This window comes from Rana temporaria, chromosome 8 (assembly GCF_905171775.1).
Source record: "Rana temporaria chromosome 8, aRanTem1.1, whole genome shotgun sequence".
NCBI classification, from domain to species: Eukaryota; Metazoa; Chordata; class Amphibia; order Anura; family Ranidae; genus Rana; species Rana temporaria.
In genome coordinates, this window is record NC_053496.1 from 161557719 (window position 1) to 161577408 (window position 19690).

At 40.9% G+C, this 19690-nt stretch overlaps 1 protein-coding gene across 1 annotated transcript; it reads right to left on the bottom strand.

The window, feature by feature from the left end:
• Positions 1 to 761: 761 nt before the first annotated feature.
• Positions 762 to 8911, bottom strand: LOC120909314 (membrane-spanning 4-domains subfamily A member 4A-like). Its single transcript, XM_040321064.1, has 5 exons — positions 8825 to 8911; positions 8677 to 8733; positions 7198 to 7332; positions 3581 to 3700; positions 762 to 879 (listed from the first exon to the last, which is right to left on the bottom strand). The coding sequence occupies exons 1-5, from the start codon at positions 8897 to 8899 to the stop codon at positions 820 to 822; spliced, it is 447 nt and encodes a 148-aa protein (XP_040176998.1). The 5' UTR covers positions 8900 to 8911; the 3' UTR covers positions 762 to 819.
• Between the last annotated feature and the right edge of the window lie 10779 nt (positions 8912 to 19690).

Sequence of the window (19690 nt, forward strand, 5' to 3'; positions counted from 1 at the left end):
ACTGGTAACTGTGTCTATACAGGGTGTTTATATGTTTTTTAACTATGTTGTAATATAAAATGTATACTTTTTTTTACTGATTCTCCCTCCCATTGTTTGCCCACAAAGTCCGCAAATTTTTTGGCATGGTGAGGGTCCCTCCTACTTATGTCCTGGATAGCAAATACCCGCTTTTTGACCTTCATGTTTATTGCCTAACTACGATACAGGCCGTGTTTAGAGGTTTGAACACATTTTGACTATATTAGTTTTTCATTTAATCCAGAAGGTTTTTTTATTTTTTTATACCATCCCAAACTAGAGATTCACTTAAATAAGGCACTAGAAAGTGATCATATCAAACCAAATCTTTGAGTCCTACTCAATCCAGTCACTAGAATTATGAAAGACTATTTTATTTCCTTTACACTTGCGTTTCATGTATTTTATTCCCCTTTCTTTTCTTTTTTTTGTTCTTTTTATTTCTTATTTACTTTACATTTTTTTTTCTGTTTTTAAAATTGTTTTATTAAAGAAATATACAAGTATGGTTCATGTTTTTTTAAAGCAGAAAAATCTAAAGCTGCAAAACATATGCACTTTTTACTCTCTGCACATACAGACATTTACATGATTACCTTTATAGAGGTCAAACAGCAGAAAGAGTGCAAAATAAAACGTGTAAAGGAAAGAGCATTGTTACTTTATTCTTTATTTCATGTTTCATGTGAGCAAAAAGCTGAGCAGTTCCACCTGGGACTTTCAGGGACTTTATGTGATTGTGATTTGTTGGCTGATTCTTGACATCTCCTTGGACGAAGTAAGGAATCGAATATTGTGTCAGAGGTGGTGAGCTGTGGCTGAAACTGGAACTATGTCTCCATTGTGTAACAGGAACACCTATAATGAAGATAACACCAAGTTACTGAGCTTTGCCCTAATAAAATGAAAGGCAGTGCGGAACTTCTATATAATTCTCATTTCATTCAGCAGGTGGGGCTCTTGGCTACTTTTCACATTTTCCAGATTAGTCTTACCCGAGTTTGTGAAACAGCCTGTTTATAGAGCTCAATAGCTCCAGCAACAAATGACAAGAGTAGTGACTCCTCCCCCTCACTTTCTTCTCTGTTTATAAGACTCCATAAAGGTTTAATCAGATTAAGGATCTGAAATCAAGAAGATTTAGCTGCGCTGTCCCTTTTCAAATTTGTGTTATAATATTAAATGATAATTTGATATACTGTAGATAGTATCCAAATCATTGGATATTGGTCCAAATCATTTGGTGGAGGGGGGAGTATGGTGTGGGGTTGTTTTTCCAGGGGTTGGGTTTGGCCTCTTAGTTCCAGTAAAGGGAACTTTTAAGGCATCAGCATACCAAGACATTTTGGACAATTTCATGTTCCCAACTTTGTGGTAACAGTTTGGGGATGGTCCCTTCCTGTTCCAACATGACTGCGCACCAGTGCACAAAGCAAGGTCCATAAAGACATGGATGAGCGAGTTTGGGGTGGAGGAACTTGACTGCCCTGCACAGAGTCCTGGCCTCAACCTGATAGAACACCTTTGGGATGAATTAGAGCGGAGACTGCAAGCTAGGCTTTCTCGTCCACATCAGTGCCTGACCTGACAAATGTGCATCTGGTAGAATGGGCAAACATTCCCATATACACACTCCTAAATCTTATGGACAGTCTTCCCAAAAGAGTTGAGGCTGTTATTGCTGCAAAGGGTGGGCCAACTCAATATTGAACCCTACGGACTATGCCATTAAAGTTCATGTAAAGGCAGGCGTCCCAATATTTTTGGTAATATAGTGTATATCCAAAGTGTGAGGTTTAAAACGTATGATGAACTGAACTTATGAAAAAAAGATGTTTGATCCAAATCTATATATTGTTTACCCTGCAAAGAGTAACTCAATTAAATCTGATTAAACTTAACTCCTTTGCATAATGTATTGTATGAGCTTAACGTGATTGTAATTTTTAACTAAAATAAATATGAGACTTTACAAACATGTTATACTTACCCGCTCTGTGTAGTGGTTTTGCACAGAGTAGCCCAGATCCTCCCCTTCTCCCTCTTTGGTGCTCCTGGCCCCTCCCTCCTGTTGAGTGCCCCCACAGCAAGCAGCTTGCTATCGAGGCACCCGAGCTGAGCCACAGCTCTTTGCGTCCATTCAGACAAAGAGCCGCCGACTGACTTTGACGGCAGTGGGAGCCAATTGAGCCACACTGCTGTCTCTGCCAATGAGGAGGGGAATCTCGGGCAGCCGAGAAAGTCCTGCAACATTGCTGGATAGGTGTCAGGTCACCTGTGGCCAGGTGACAAGTGCACCCCGTTGGGGTCAGGGATGCACCATAGGGTAGTGAACCCTATAGCCGACTGCTGCTATCAGAGAGGAAGCGTGAACCCAAGATCCTCCAGGGCGCGAAGTCTAAGACCCAGCTTTGTGTTCACCAGAGCCTCTAGTGGTGAGGATGGCCTTCGCCGCAGCTGGATCCAGGTCGCGACCCCGGGATCCCCCAGGTCACGCTCCACAGGGAGAGAGGGGAAGCAGCATGCAGGAAAAATGATAGTGATGGGAAGCCGAGGTAAGGGCAACAGGCAAACAAGGGTAACCGAGGGACAGGCAAAAAGTCAGGGGCACAGGCAAACAGGAGAAGTCAGGGACGAGCCAAAAATGGTACACAGGAAGATAATAGTAGCACACTGCAGACAGAAACTTAAGCTAACAACATGGTTGAACAGCACTGCAGACCTGTAGTGCAACAGTTAATATATACTTCCTGGGATGGCCTGGGTGGGGCCATACAGGAAGAGGAAGTGATAAAAAAGGAACCAGAACAGTGTCAGGCCTCTAATGAACAGATGGAAACAGGTAAGCTGCCAGACTTTATTGCATATCCATGACAATAGGGATGAGACTTGGGTAAGTATTAGAGGGGTTGAGTTTTTTTTATCCAAATGCATCAAGTTACAAAACCTTCTGCCTTTACAATCACTTTAATGTTAATAAAAGTATGTTAAGAATATGCATGCATCCTACATACCACTACAACTGGGGGAATCAAAGATGGAGAAGGCTTGGGTGTTCTGGTAGATCATAAGCTTAAAAATGGCATGCAAGGCCAAACAGTTTATAGGTAAAGTTGATCCAGGGAATATCCGATTGTCTCTCAGGGGATCAGGAAGGATTTTTTTCCCCTGCTGGAGCAAATTATATCATGCTTTGCAGGAGTTTTTTCCCACTCTCTGAATAAACCTCTGAGTATAGGATTGTGTATATGGGATTGTTTTTTTTGTTTGTCTTTATTGGTTGAACTAGATGGACTTGTGCCTTTTCTTATACATAGTTAGTCTGGTGGAAGAAAGTACACTATCAATGGCAACCATCTAGAATATATTTTGGTCTGCCTTCATTAAAATAAACTTTAGCTGGTTATGAATTTTGGCACTTAGTCAAACAGGAGTAAAGCACAAACAATGTTTTTATTCTGTAGAAATGGAGCTTCATTAAAGATTGAGTGCAAGGGTAGCTAACAGAATTCACATGATATAGCTCATTGACACAGCATGACTTTTGACTCTCTCTTACCTGTTGAATACTTGGAACATCGCCTAGGGAGAGGCACCCAAAAACACCAAGAGATAGGGACACACAGAGGATTAGCAGGTTGTTGACTAGAAGCATAGCATGCACGACAATGCCACCAACCTGTCAAATAAATGGACTTGGATTAAAGAAAATCAATAAGGGACTACCTGATCTTAATATCACATTTTAATGGCTTCAGTATCATGACTTGGTAAATAGTTTCATTGCCTGTTTTCTCTGATCAATCCTCTTCAGGATTCTAAAGTACCTATTCTGTGCAAATGTTTGTACAGTATGATAACCCTGATGTCTGTCTACAGCAGGCTTTTGCCACCATTTTAACAGAGAAGACCCCTTGAAATAGTTCTCTCTGGAAAACCCTTCTAATTACTAGTATCTATTACTCATGGGAAATTAGCATTAACAGTAAGTTAAAGATAAAAATATAAATAAAAAAATAGGATTGTGGCATATTCAGCATAATTCAAACCTAATGCCACGTACACACGACCGTTTTTCGATCGTGTGTGGGCTCCAGAGCATTTTTCACGATGTAAAAAATGGCCATTAAAAATTTCGAACACACTCTAATTTTTTAATGTCGTAAAAATGTAGTTTTTAATGTCGTAAAAAATGGTCGTGTGTGGGCTTTAACGACGTGAAAAAAACGCACATGCTCAGAAGCAAGTTATGAGACGGGAGCGCTGGTTCTGGTAAAACTAGCGCTCGTAATGGAGATGGCACATTCATCACGCTGTAACAGACTGAAAAACGTGAATCGTCTCTCACCAAACTTTTACTAACACAAAATCAGCAAAAGCAGCCCCAAGGGTGGCGCCATCCGCATGGAACTTCCCCTTTATAGTGCCATCGTACGTGTTGTATGTCACCGCGCTTTGCTAGAGCATTTTTTTTCATGATCGTGTGTAGGCAAGGCCGTTTTAATGATCGGGTTGAAAAACACGTAGTTTTTCTAGACCATTAAAAACGTCATTTTTTACAACCCCGAAAAACGGTCGTGTGTACGCGGCATAAGGCTGCGCTATTCTAAAAAATTATTTTCAGATATGCAGCCTAAAAGTCAGTGTGCATCAGAAAAATCTTTTTTTTTCCAGTTTAATTTTGTATAGAGTGGGGAAATCTGTTTTTCATGCCATATGCGTCATGGTGGCAAGATTTCCCATTCACCTTTTGGCCCATAGACCCAGCAAGTGAGAGATCTCTCCAAAGTGAAGGAAATCTGTCAGGACCTGGGCTTGAACCTGGAACCGCCTTCTGTGTCTGGCGTTGATGTTTCCCACTAAGCTATCTGGGATGCTGGACAGCTGCCTGATCCATTGGACAACTCTGCCTTGTGTCTTGATTGCTGTTGAACCTTGAACTCCTTGCCCCTCCCATGAACTTCCTATAAAAGCCTTGTCTCAGTACTTCCTCTTTGCCAGGTTATTGACTTTCCTGCTGCCGTCTGTATTTGCTACCACTCGTGATTGGCCCTTGGCTTGTTCTTTGAATACTCTATTGCCTGATCCCAACCTTTTGGGCTTGTCTACTGACCACACTGCTGTTTAATCCTTATCTGCTTATCCACTACTGGACCCCGGCTTGCTCACACCTTGGTGGGGCAAACATGAGGATTGCGACCTGGTACTAGCTCGCAGCTAAATCCATCTCCACCATCATGAGCTCTGGTGAACACCAGCTAGTAATTCAGTGAGCCTGTATCATCTGCCAGAAGTGACTACCTGTATACCTGTCCTGCAACTGCTATAGCTACTGGTGTTCAAGCCCGACGCCTGATCATGACAAAATCCCTTCTTAGCTTGGCACATGTCCCCTCTATTCTGGTGACTATTACACATTTTGGATATTCCCATACATTCAATTGTTGCTGTGTTTCACTCCCAGGCCAGCAGGACACATTTCAATACAAAACAAATAAAAGGTTTAAGATACATTTGAGGAAGTCTGTTCCTTTGCAAGTCAAAGCATTGGTTCACTTTTAAACATTTTAAACAAATTAAAAAATATACAATTAGTAGTTTTTTTTTTTTTTTTAATGTTATACTTCAAACTTTGTGTATTGATGACTAAGATTAAATAATTTAAAGTGGATCCTATTCCATCCATTTATGATATTTACACAGCTCTACATTCCACATGATTCTTCCTATCAGGGGAGGGGAATCTGCCGCAGTTTTATTGTCACTTACAGGTCTTCCTACCCCCAACAATTTACTAGACAGTAAAAGGAGGAGCCGAACCCTGATGAGTTCAGCTCTCTGTCTCTCTGCTCTCTACTATCACATAGCTCCCAACTGTCCCTGATTTTGAGGGATGGTCCCTCTTTGAGGAAAGTTCCTTTGTCCCTCTATATAGTTGTATATAAAATACACTATCTTTCAAAAAGTGCTAAACCTTTCATCCGATTTCTAAATTGCTGCATTTGTAAATTCCAAAAGCCAATATAAAGGAATAGTAGTGGTAAAAAAGCACTTGTGGATATTAATTCAATCTTTTTTTATTCAATAGAGAAGCAAAAAAAGACAGACATCTTCTTAGACATTACCAACAGTGATAAGGTACACCAACAATAGGTATTGTGTGTGTCGGAACATAAACTTGTCTAGGTTACATATAGAAGGATTGAAAGCATAGCCCATCAGGAGACCTTCTGTGATAGCAAACCCTGTAATCAATACAAGTTAAAGTAACCTTCATCCTCATTTCGGTTAAGGGGATCATAGGTGCCCCGTACGTAGTGCACCAGGAAAGGTTATATAAAATAAAAATAAAACTGTCTATGAAAAATATGTCATAGGGGTCACACATCGAATCAGTAACAATAGATAAGTCGAAGCCATGGTACGTTGGCTTGATGGATTCCTAAGGGTGTATTTAAATATAGAGAAAAGAAAAAGGAGCAGGGGCAGACAAGAGGGGGCAGAAAGATAGGGAACAAGAATCACTCCATCATGGTCCCAGGGCAACATCATCTAGGCTGTTCTCAGCCCATGAGATCAACTCAGAGGAGTATCGGAACCTGGACCATGAAGTCCAGGTGAGAGAAAACTGTTCATCTTTACCATATTCCTCTGCCAAAAGATGTTCAAGGTCCCTTATGCTGCCCACTTCAGTAGTCCAATCCCCCAGGGAAGGCATGGTTTCCGATCTCCAATGATGGAAATCGCTGCTCTGGCCGCCGCTAGAAAGTGTTTGAAAAACAACACTTGTGGATTTAACCAATAATTTCTTTGTAAAATTCTCTTTTAAGGGGGTGCGGCAGGGAGTTTGTCCTCATTCCCATCTCAGTTCCCATCTCAGTTGAGAGGTATGCTATCAGAATGTTCCTTGTACTACAACACAACTGACTGTCTTTTTATGCTGCTTCTTGTCTCATAATGCCTGCGTTTGGAACCCAAGGAAGGTCCCAAAAGAATACATCTTTAATACCCAAAGCTAGCCAATAAAGGGTATCACGTGAACTCCAAACATTCTGTAAATACACAACTATCTCTATTTCTGAGTAAACCGTGAGTCTGCCACCTATATATTCCTCCTCCCTAATGTTTGCTTCTCAAAGAGAGAAACATTTTAATTGATTACAAAGATATGCTTACATTTTCTGAGCAGTAGTAGTAGCTATGTTCTCTGCACCTCAGAGATGACAATTCTACTAGATCCAGGCAGGCAAGAATGATGCCAACACCACTCATGAGAGCACTTATGACGTTCGTAGCAAGAGAACCTCTCACCTACAAAGAGAAAAAAAAAGTAAATTAGGACTTTAGGCTTTTTTTTTTTACTTTATATTATTAAGTGAGTATTCTATAACTTTTTATTTAAAACACTTTACAATCCTTATTCCAAAAAAGTTGGGATACTGTGTAAAATGTACAAAAAAACAATATGCAATGATTTGCAAATCTCATAAACCCATATTTTATTCACAATAGAAAATATAAAACATATCAAATGTTTAAAATTAGAAAATGTACCATTTTAGAGTGGTAGTTAACTGTTCTCTTGCATTTGTACCTACAGCTAAGCTTATAATAAGGCTTATGCCGCGTACACACGACTGTTTTTCATGTCATGGAAAAAAACAAAGTTTTTCTCGACGTAATTCCTCTCAAGACTGCATTGCATACACACGATCGCGATAAAAAAATTTCAAGTTAAGCGCAGTGATGTGCAACACGTACGACGGCACTATAAAACGGAAGTTCCATTCGAATGGCGCCACCCTTTGGGCTTTTTATGCTAATTTTCCATCTCATAACTTGCTTCTGAGCATGTGCGTTTTTCTCCCGTCATTAAAGCGTACACATGACCGTTTTTCACGATGAGAAAAAATACGACGTGAAAAACGACGAGAAAAAATGGAGCATGTTCTAAATTTTTAATGCCCATCAATGAGAAAAATGCTCTTGAGCCTACACAACCATTTTTAACGACCAATTAAAAAAATTGCATTTTTATCGTCATGTGTACCCGGCATTACCCTTCGGTACAATGAATATCTCCTAAACATGCAGTGTTTAGGAGATATTCACACTGGATGCAGCTGGTGACGTCACCGGTGCATGCATTCTGAAGTCCACTCTGTTATATATATATATATATATATATATATATATATATATATATATATATATATATATATATATATATTAGAACCACATCTGGGCTAATAGGCAAGGGAGTTAAACAATGTCCTGGAAAACATATAAGAAAAAAAAAGAAAATGTATTCAACTTGAATTAAAAATATAAAATTCCTTTAAATAACATGCCAAGGGGGAGCCCTATTCCTGCCTGCGAAAGGGTGAATCTCTGTCTTGTACAGAAAGTGCTGCAGCAGCATAGAGACATCTGACAAAGGAAATATGCGTTAAGTTCCCTAGGAAATCCATACTCAACCCTTTGGATCTAGTGTGCATTTTATGGGGGACCATGCAAAAAAAAAAAAACATGGACGAGGGTCCTTTAAAAATCATCACTAGGCCCTTGGAAAACTTGTTTATGAAAATAATAAATTAAATTAGAATTGAGCCTTTAAGGGATAATTTAGAAAATCCCTGTTAAAATTGTACGTACCCAACAAATGGATTTCTTAGAGTAAGCTGAAAGGGTCATGATTCCTGTAATGATATGCTACAAAATAAATACATACATGTAATAATAAAAATTCTAATTATAACATTGAAACACTAAACTAGTTGAATAAAGCTGAAGTGATACTTACAGCCACTGCTGCCCAAAAGGGGTTTCCACTTATCAGAGAAAGTCTGTAAACAGAGAAGATCATGCCAATTCCCATGATCACATTAAATGTGGCTGCACAAATCACCACCACCTACAGAAAAAAAGGAAATTCTTGTTTTTAGGTAATTCAATATACATCAGGCTCCAGTTTACTTTTGTCACTTGCACTCACTTATATTTACCCCCATCAATACTACCCATTGTTGTTTCCTTTTAACTAACTTCCTAACATATTTCTGATTGTGAAGCTTTACTATGCCATTGTCAGGACTTAGGGAATCACAATGCCACCAGCATGTGATCTAAGTGGAAAGTTGTAATTCCAGTGTCCACCAGCAGGTGTCTTACAGCAGCCAGCAGACCCCAGTAATCAGTTTCCACCTGATGCTGGCTGCTAGGAGGGTATTTATGTCCTCCCTTAGGCTGGGTTCACACTACTACACTACTTTCATCCTACTTTGCTCTGTGTTCAATGTTTCCCTATGAGAGCGTCTTGTAGCGTCCTACACAAGTCGGTCCGACTTTGAAAATGCTCCCTGTACTACTTTTGGTCCTACATTGTTCCTACTTCAGGCCCATTGAATATCATTGAAGTCGGACCAAAGTAGTATCCTGTTCATGAAAGTAGGATGGATGTAGGACCGATGTAGGATCAATGTAGGACCAATGTAGCAGAGCAAAGTAGGATGAAAGTAGTGTAGTAGTGTGAACCCAGCCTGAGGCTGGGTTCACACTACTACACTACTTTCATCCTACTTTGCTCTGTGTTCAATGTTTCCCTATGAGAGCGTCTTGTAGCGTCCTACACAAGTTGGTCCGACTTTGAAAATGCTCCCTGTACTACTTTTGGTCCTACATTAATCCTACTTCAGGCCCATTGAATATCATTGAAGTCGGACCAAAGTAGTATCCTGTTCATGAAAGTAGGATGGATGTAGGACCGATGTAGGATCAATGTAGGACCAATGTAGCAGAGCAAAGTAGGATGAAAGTAGTGTAGTAGTGTGAACCCAGCCTGAGGCTGGGTTCACACTACTACACTACTTTCATCCTACTTTGCTCTGCTACATTGGTCCTACATTTATCCTACATTGGTCCTACATCCATCCTACTTTCATGAACAGGATACTACTTTGGTCCGACTTCAATGATATTCAATGGGTTGAAGTAGGATCAATGTAGGACCAAAAGTAGTACAGGGAGCATTTTCAAAGATGGACCGACTTGTGTAGGACCAGTTAAGACAGCTCTAATAGGGAAACATTGATTTTCACACGTCATGCTACATGAGGCTCCCAATGTAGGACCGTTTGTCGGACAAGTGTGAACCCAGCCTTACTAAGTGCCTCTCACTCCAGTGTTGTGTTTCTGCCAGATTATTTTTGCCTAGATCCTGCTCTTGCTTCTTGCCCTGTACCCTGCAACCTGCCTTATACCTCTTGTTCCTAATCTCAGTGTTGTTTCCCCTTTCCCATCTGCTCCCTGCACCTCCAGTTTCCCCCTGCTTTTCAGTGTTCCCCATTTGATATGTATTGTTAGTTATGTTAGTTATTAGTCAAAGCTCAGTAGATATGTGTGTGTGTGTGTGTGTATATATATATATATATAATTTTTTTTTTTTTTTGGCTGAACTAGATGGACTTGTGACTTTTTTCAACCTGACTAACTATGTTACTTTATTATTAATCCCACGTTTCCACTTAGTGAAGGTTCTGGTTCATTTAGATGCAATATCCTTTTAGGTGAGAGCCATTTTTCATACCCCCCCCAAAAGAGGGCTACAAAGGTTTAGGAGATTTTAACCGACCACTAGCACTGTCACCATTTGAATACCTCCAAACCACCCTTCTGTTAAAGGGACAACCCTTAAGTTCAATCAATTCCCTTTGTATCTAATTTCTTTACAATCATGCTTCTGATGAATGCATTAGCTATTAATACATAATACTGTATTAGCATCACATATTTGTATCCCTTTTTATACATCTCAAGAATGTTGGCTTATGCAGCTGCAGCTAAACACTGGCTGGTGCCATTAGTTTTCTGTTAACCAGTATTGCTAAGCCTAAACAAAGTTTTTCCCGACATGATTCCTCTCCAGCCTGACTTGCATATACATGTTAATGCAAAAAAACGTCCGACCAAAGCGCGGTGACGTACAACGCGTATGACGGGACTATAAAGGGGAAGTTCCTTTCAAATGGCGCCACCCTTTGGGCTGCATATGCTGATCCTCGTGTTAGTAAAAGTTTGGTGAGAGACGATTTGCGCTTTTCAGTCTTTGTGCTTTTTAGTCCGTTACAGCGTGACGAATGTGCTATCTCCATTCTGAACGCTAGTTTTACCAGAACGAGCGTTCCCGTCTCATACTTTATTCTGAGCATGCGTGTTTGTTTTTCCCCCGGAAAAGTATACACACGGTGGTTTTTCGCGATGAGAAAAAAACTGATGGGAAACACGATGAGAAAAAAGAGAGCTGGTTTCAATTTTTTTGGGGCAGTTTTTTTGTCGAGAAAACTGCTAGGGGGCATACACACGACCGGTTTTCACAACAAATATAAAAAATGACAGTTTTCTCGTTGTGAAAACTGGTTGTGTGTACAAGGCATTACTCTGGTTCTGTTTTGCCCTTTTTTATTTCATTTAGTAGGTAAGTTCTGTTATCACCCAAATGTAATTCCATATCTCCCTCCCCTTTAAAGTGGAGGTCCACACAAAAATGGAACCTCCGCTTTTCGGAACCCTCCCCCCCTCTGGTGTCACATTTCGCACCTTTCAGGGGGGAGGGGCTATAATACAGGTATTTGCACCCACTTCCGGGCATAGACTCCCGCGGGGGTCACACCCCTTCCTGTCCCGACAGCGGGGGCCAGTTAGGACGTGCATCGTGACTCGCGCATGCGCAGTAGGGAACCAAGAAGTAAAGCCGCCACGCTTCACTTCATGATTCCCTCACTAAGAATGGGGGCGGGGCAGCCGAGAGCCGAGCGATTGATCGGCTTCGGCTGCCAACATCGCGGGCACCCTGGACAGGTAAGCTGCAGTATTTGTAGCTGCTGGCTTTTAATATTTTTTTTTTTAGGCAAGCCTCTGCTTTAAGAGCATGTTCAAAAAAAATGTATTCTACCTTGTTCCTGTTAAAGAAGCAGCTTTTAATTTTCTCTGGCTCATTCCTACTGCCGATAATGGATTAAAATTCTTGGAGTTGGAGTAGGGTTCGCAGACTTCACAGAAGTTCAGATGGTGAACCCGAAATCAATGGGAGCCACATCTGTCAAATTAAAATGCCCATTTTTCTGGGCTAAAAGACAAGGGGCGTCAATAAAATAGCAAAGGGTGGGCACTGACCTGGGGAACATGTACCAATAAAAATACATTTTTACAAATGCCGTTAGGCCAGAAGCAGTGATTTTTTTTTTTTAAATGCTTAAAGTAAAATATTTTTTAACCCCCATATACAGTATATGCATGTACTAATGTAAATATACACATGGAGGGTGGCTTACGCTTGAAAACATTGACTGTGATACACGTTACATTTTGCCTCACACGCTGGAATGAGAGAAATATTTCTAGCACCAGACCTCCTCTGCAACACTAAACTGATGACCTAGAGGGGGCTTTTAAAGTGTTACCTATTGAAAATATAGGATACTGCTGGCCTGATCTCCCCCATCTCCCACTATTGAAACTCCTTCATTGCCCATTGTTCCTTCCGGGATGTGAAAATCCTGGTGGACCACAAATGGATTTGAAGATGTTTACCCCCCGCTAGGATACTAACATTTGATGTTTTACGCTCTTTTCATGATATCCCATTGAGAGAACACTATAGATACTTACAACTGAGACATTTCTTCCAACAACTTATTAGGTCCCTTCCCACTCCATCACGCTGACTCCTTTTGAGAGCTTATGTAGAGCCAAACCCCACTCCCCAGGTATGATATCACTAATATATTGATCTATAATTTCTACAAAAAAACCTCTGTTGCGACCCTACCATCTCCAATGGGAGAAGGAATTTGGGAGATAGTTAGACCCAGAGGACTGGCAGACTATGACCATGTGCTCTAGAAATGTCCTTATATTTGAGAATGCCTATAAAGTATATTATTGGTGGCACTATACACTAGCTAGATTAGCCCGATTTCATTCCAACCTATTCTCCACTTTGCTTTCGAGGATGCTCGTAGGAAGGCTCTATGGCACCTATATGGTGGTCATGTCCAAGGATATGGGTCAGAGTTTATACTATTTTTCGTAACATGTTTCACGTAAACCTTAAAAGGGACCCCTACAAAGCCCTGGATCATGTACTCTCAACCCTCTCGATTTGACGGCACAATTCTTCTGATCTGATACTCCCCTGCGCACATCCTGTGGACCCCCTTCCTCCCATCCTCTCTCCTCACTCTTCTCCTTTATACTGGACTTTCCTTTTTTCTTCTCTCTCCTTTTAAACGTTTCCTTCTTCTTATTCTTATTTTACTAAGTTCTATGCATTTAATCCATATTTTTATTAGGCCGTCGGGTATGAACCGGGCCGAGTTGGTTATCATTGAAATATTATATCTTTCACGTTTGTCTACCGTTAACCGTAAATAATGTACCCTGCCTGTTGGGAAAAATCCCTGGCCATGACACTTCGCTGACAAGTGGGACATTCTGACCATAGACACCCTACCCGCCCAGGGACATTTTAAAGGGCAAATTCTGGTCAACCGTTTCTCCATTCAATTTTAGGGGACATTAGGTTTGTTACCTGCTTGAGTGTATAATACATGCCTCTACATATCGTTGAGAATTCTTTTTGCCTTGTTTACTTGTTTGACTACCAAGAAATATAACCATCTGAGGGAAAATGTTGTTAAATGTTGGATTACATGCCAATAAAGTCTTTTGTAAAAGAAAATATAGGATACTGAAGTTTGTGGCACAAGCAAATTTAAGGTTTGACGTGTTGGATATGTATTTAATCAGTGCAACCTCATCTTTTATATTTTAACAAAGAATTGGGTAACTTAATAAGTTTGTGTGCCCTAAAATTTACTTTAGTTTATTTTTTACTGAAATGTTGCATTTCTTTGAGCTTTTGCTGTAATATTGTGTGACATAAAAAAATTAAACCTACCACTATTTTATTCACTAGGTTGTCTGCTTTCATAAAATATATGATATTTTGAGGGTTTTATGTAATCTTCAGGGCTAAAAAAAAAATGTTTTAAGCATCTATGCAAACACGGTTGTGGCAGCAAAAGGGTTCAAGGAATTAGTTTTTTCCTCTCATGGAGCATACACATGGCCGGGATTCCCAACCAATGCTCTTATGGCAGTTATCCTGTCGGGAAACCCGGTCGTGTGTAGGGGGAAAAAGTTACCGAACAGATTCTCGGGTTTTCCGGCGGTAAACCCGTACGTGTGTACGAGGCTTCAAAGTGATAAAGCATTTTCAAGACAGGATGGTATATCAAATGTCTAAAATAAATATAATTTGCCCTTTAAAAAAAAAACAAATGCAGCATGGAAGCTTGATTTCACCTGCACCTTTTTTAGGCAGTGCTGGAGGGGGTAATGCTTTTACATAGCTTCACTAACCGTCTGCAAATAGAGAAAAGTGCTGTTAATTTAAAGGGCTGTGGGTAAATCTAGGAATGCTATCACTGTTGCCAATATCTAAGCAGCTTCAGGAGCAACAAGGGTGACAACACTGCAATGATTTCACAGCAGAAGGAAAAGAGTTTCACCCTATCAATTGTTTTACTGGCAGGGTCAATAGGTATTTACAGAATGTTGCAGGGTTACTGAGAAAAAAAGAGTCTAATGTCACGGCGATAGGCAGCCTTTATTACATTCAGTACGTATAGTAAATTTATAGTTCCAGCTAAAGTCATATTGTATTTTGAATGGGCCATTGTCAAATATAATCTCAACCTACAATTATTCATCCTAATACACAATCTTTAACTGCAAACAGCAAAGTAGAATAGAAAATAATAGAAGTTGGTTTCTTTTATGAAGACTTTAGTACTTACACCCAGTGCAAAAGGTTTCCCTTTCAGAAAGGTCTGATGAAAAGTGTTTGGAAGTGGAACTTGTGGTGAAGGAATATTGACATTCCATTGTGGAGCGGCAGCAGACATATTCACTGTGGGAGGACCTTGAGGGACATTATACACACTGGACACTGGTTGGGCAATCTCCGTGGGATTTTGATTTGAAGAGCTCAGAATGGGTTCTTGAGAAGAGGTGTTGGTTGGCACGGCCTCATAAATTGGTGAAGTCATAACGAAGGGGAAATTTCTTGACAACTCTGGAAATGTATAGAAGGACCACAGTCAGGCTAACAAAACAAGCACAGCTAAAGCAATCTCTCTAATGTGAAAAAGAAGGAAAGGCTGCACACCAAAAATTATCCAACGTAATTTGTTCCAACAAAGTGTCAAATGTCAGCCACCAAGACAAAGACACAGCAACGCGTTTCACACTGTCAATAGAGCTTCTTTAAAACCCATAACAATCTAAACACAGCTAAAGCAATGTAACACCAATAAGGTAATCCTCTATATACAGTACAGTACATGGTTGTTGGTAAAAAGGAACTACTGTAAATTGCTCAGACAAAACAAAATGGAATATGAACAAATTAGCTCAACATTAATAAAAACGTAGTAAAACTTTTAGCAGCTATTATACAGATTTGCATTCTTGGTTCTTGTTAACCATCGTGCAACATATATCTTTGGTCTAAAGGCTGACCCTGAACCACTTGTGCAAGAAAAAAAACTGAAGTGATAAATGTCCCCCTAAATTAAGAAGAATAAATATACTTAGAAAGCCATTGAATCCAGCATTTCCCCTTATAGCGTACTTCTCATTCCTCTCTTAAATAATTTTCTCCATTATTGGGACCCTCTGTCTTTTCTAAATACTTGCAGTCAGCCCCCTGATGACATGGTGCAAGATATTGCACATGTGCAGTCTCTCTTTGTTCTTTCTCCTAGCTGAGAGAGATATGAAGTATATGTTCTGTTTGTGAACCTGTTGCATCCTGGGATGTGTGACATGAGTATCCCAGGAATCTCCAGGAGGAGGCTGACATATCATATTAACCTGGATGACAGTTGCGGAAGGGGATGAGTGCAAACAGAAGGAAAAAAAGTGGGATAAATAGAGGTAAGAGATAAAAGTTGGCTTTTTAATATTGTGGAGTGAGTTGGATTTAAATGGGTAATTGTTTTAAGTGAAATGTCTGCTTTAAAAGGCAATCCCTTTCCATGACCCCCACCCCAAATATAATTAACTGACCTCCTTATAGGTCAAAGGACTTTGAAGGCACACATTATGGCCCAGATCCACAAAGAAATTACGCCGGCGTATCTATTGATACGCAGCGTAATTTCTACAATGCCCCGTTGTATCTTTGTTTTGTATCCACAAAACAAGATACGACTGAAGGTGGGCTCGATCTGACTGGCGTACGTCTTAGTACGCCGTCGGATCTTAGGTGCATATTTACGCTGGCCGCTAGGTGGCGCTTCCGTTGATTTCCGCGTAGAGTATGCAAATGAGCTAGATACGGCGATCCACAAACGTACGTCCGGCCGGCGCATTTTTTCACATAGTTTCCGTAAGGCTTTTTTCGGCGTAACGTTACCCCTGGGTCTCTGAGGCGTACGCAATGTTAAGTATGGACGTCGGGACAGCGTAGAATTTTCCGTTATGTACATTGTTTGCATAAAACGTTCGCGAAAAAGGCTTTGCGTAGAATTACGTTCATGTCGAAAGCATTGGCTTGTTGCGAGTTAATTTCGAGCATGCGCACTGGGATACCCCCACGACCGGCGCATGCGGCGTTAAAAAAAACGTCAATTACGTGGGGTGAATAGGAATTACCATAAAACACGCCCCCATCTCATCCATTTGAATTGCGTGCCCTTACACCGACACAGTTACACTACGCCGCCGTAACTTACGTGGCAAATTCTTTGTGGATACGGAAAATACGCTGTAAGTTACTGCGGCGTAGTGTATATGAGCTACGCTATGCCGGACTTACAGATGCGTCGAGGTACGTGGATCTGGGCCTATATTGCTGTATCTGTTACAAACGTCCACATCCATGCTCAAACCTCCAGCTGCTCCTACACTGTCTTCGGCACAATTTACTACCAAGAATACCTAACAATTACCACATTAAAGCAGAGGTCCACCCTAAAAAACAAAAATTGCCAAAAAGGCTACAATTTTTTTTTATATACTTGCCAGATTGTCCTAATCTGCCACTTCCTCGTCCGCGGTGGTCTGCTTTCTTCTCCTCCTCGTGCTGCCTTCTGGGAAATGGGGAGCAGTGTCTTCTGGGACCTTATGTGTGACAGGAGACATACGCCCTTTCACATTTAATTCTGGTGATCCACCTGGGAATAAAATAGTTTTGGCCTTAGGTATCTCTTAATTCCATACCTATGGTGCACTCACCCAGTGGAATAACAAGAGCATTTCACCCCTATACTCACCGTTTAACTATGGATCCTATTGATTGCTGTGCGACTGGAAATGTCTTCTTTATATGATTGCTGTTTCTGATGCTTTAATGCGTCTGTTGCCTTTGTTTTATTACTCTGCCCAGTTATATATTACCTGACCTCTTTTTTAGAATACCGAGCTGGCAGCTGGTTTAATTGGAATATAAAATCATGTTGCGCAAAGGCATCTTTCTACTGCGGATGTGACTATTCTCTTGTTATCCTTGGCACTGCTGTGGCTTTAAAGGGAGATTCTGATAAAAAATAAAAATAAATTGAGGAGGGGCGTGGTGACTGCTCGGCAAGATGTATAAATTGAACTAAGAACTAAAAAGGTTTTGACTTTTAGAGGCACACGGGTAAGTATTGTAAAACACTAAAGGTTTTTATTGTAGAAAATTATTTTAAAAACAATTATACATGTAAAATTGTCTGTAACAACATTGGTAACTGGCCCTCTTGAATGTTATCATAGCATTTCCAACAGTATAAAGTTGCATAAACTAAAAAAATACAATAAAAATAGGAAATACAAATGTGCAATGAATAACCATGCGAAGGGTCCAGATGTAGAAAGAAATTGCTCTACATGTTATGCATGTAGAAACGCTTCTTCAGGAGTATGAGTATCTATTAAAATACATACAGACAAAAAATAAGTAAACGTAATTTAATACAGAAAATAAAATACAGATATAACATTACATATTAATATTTGCTGGTATGTGATGTAGTATCTACAGAGAGAGCCCACGTCTAGGCCCCAGAGAGCAGAAAGGCTAAGCCCCCAGTAGAGACACACATAGCTGTGACATATTGTAAAAATATTGATTGGAGTTTACCAGGTACATCAGAAAAAACAAGAAGTACTCACAGTAATGGCCGTGTTAGATGATCCAACAGTCAGCCTTGACACTGAGACACTGGTCACTGATAGGCAGCGCTGGTATGCGGCACTGATGGGCACTGATAGGTACTTTTGGGTGGCACTGATGGGTACTTATGGGTGGCACAGATGGGCACTGGTGAGCACTGATAGGTGGGCACTGATGGGCATGGATGGGTACTGAGAGGTGGTACTGATGGACACTTAGGGGTGGCACTGATGATACTGATGGTGGCATTGCTGGGCATCACTGTTTTATATGTTTTATATGTTGTGCTCATGTTGCCAGTCAGTGCCCATTTGTGGGCACTGATTGGCATCTATTGTGAATATTTTTTAACATGTGGATGGTAATGGGGTACATACCTGGCCAACCACATGTTTCCCCCTTCCCTGGTGGTCCTGGTGGCTTCCCTGGTGGTCCAGTGTGGGCATCCACGGGGGGCTACGCTGATAAACAATCAGCATATACCCCCCCTGTCAGGAGAGCCGCCGATCAGCTCTCCTCTACTCGCGTCTGTCAGACGCGAGTGAGGAAGAGCGATTAACGTCTCTTCCTGTTTACATCGTGATCAGCCGCGATTGGACACGGCTGATCACATGGTAAAGAGCCTTCGCCGGAGGCTCTTTACCGAGATCGGAGATGCAGGGTGTCAGACTGACACCCCGCATTACCGATCGCCATGCTGCGTGCCCCCACGGGCGCGCGCGCCGGCATGTTATCCTGCTGGACATCAATAGATGTCCAGTCAGCATAACAGAACCACTTCACAGACGTCAATTGTCTATTGACCGGGCATAAAGGGAGACACTGATCAGAAATCAAATTAATGCTGCTAGGCTGCAAAATGGTTCCTACAGTGTATTTTGTGCGGCAGAAGTTGGTTCTCTAAAGCCCCATACACGGGGTAGGACTTTTTGACAACAAAATTCAAAATTAGCAAGTTTTAAAAAAAATCCTACCGTGTGTATGCTCCATCGGACAAACTTTTTCGGTTTTCATCGGACACAAGTTTTCTCTGCAAACAGACAAACTTTTCGGCAACAAAAGTCCTACGGTGCAAAGTCCTATCGTGTGTACAGAAATCCATCGGACTTTTGTCCGAAGTACAAATACGCATGCCCAGAACCAATGTTTAAAATCAACCAACAATAGTAGAAGTTGACCAAAGGGTGACGGTAAAGAGCAGAAAAGAGCAGAAAAACCACATGATGTTGGGAAAGTTTTGGGAAAGTTTGCAGAAAAGTCCTGCCGTGTGTATGCTATGGGTGTGCCCGGCCAACTCCCTTTGGACAAAAATCCACAGAAAAGTTTGTTTGAAGTCCGACCGTGTGTACAAAGCTTTAGTATATCTTGAAGAATATGATACTATACTATCACAAAATAATTCTTAACCTGTGCGGTCACTACTCTACCTCATTACACATGCAACTA

Bases quoted from the DNA above. Each gene is read 5' to 3' on its own strand.
- LOC120909314 (XM_040321064.1), bottom strand. From the start codon at position 8,899: ATGGGAATTGGCATGATCTTCTCTGTTTACAGACTTTCTCTGATAAGT. The intron at 8,734-8,824 runs GTAAGTATCACT...TTTATTTTGTAG, and splicing joins CCTTTTGGGCAGCAGTGGCT to CATATCATTACAGGAATCAT. The intron at 7,333-8,676 runs GTACGTACAATT...TTCTCTTTGTAG, and splicing joins CTAAGAAATCCATTTGTTGG to GTGAGAGGTTCTCTTGCTAC.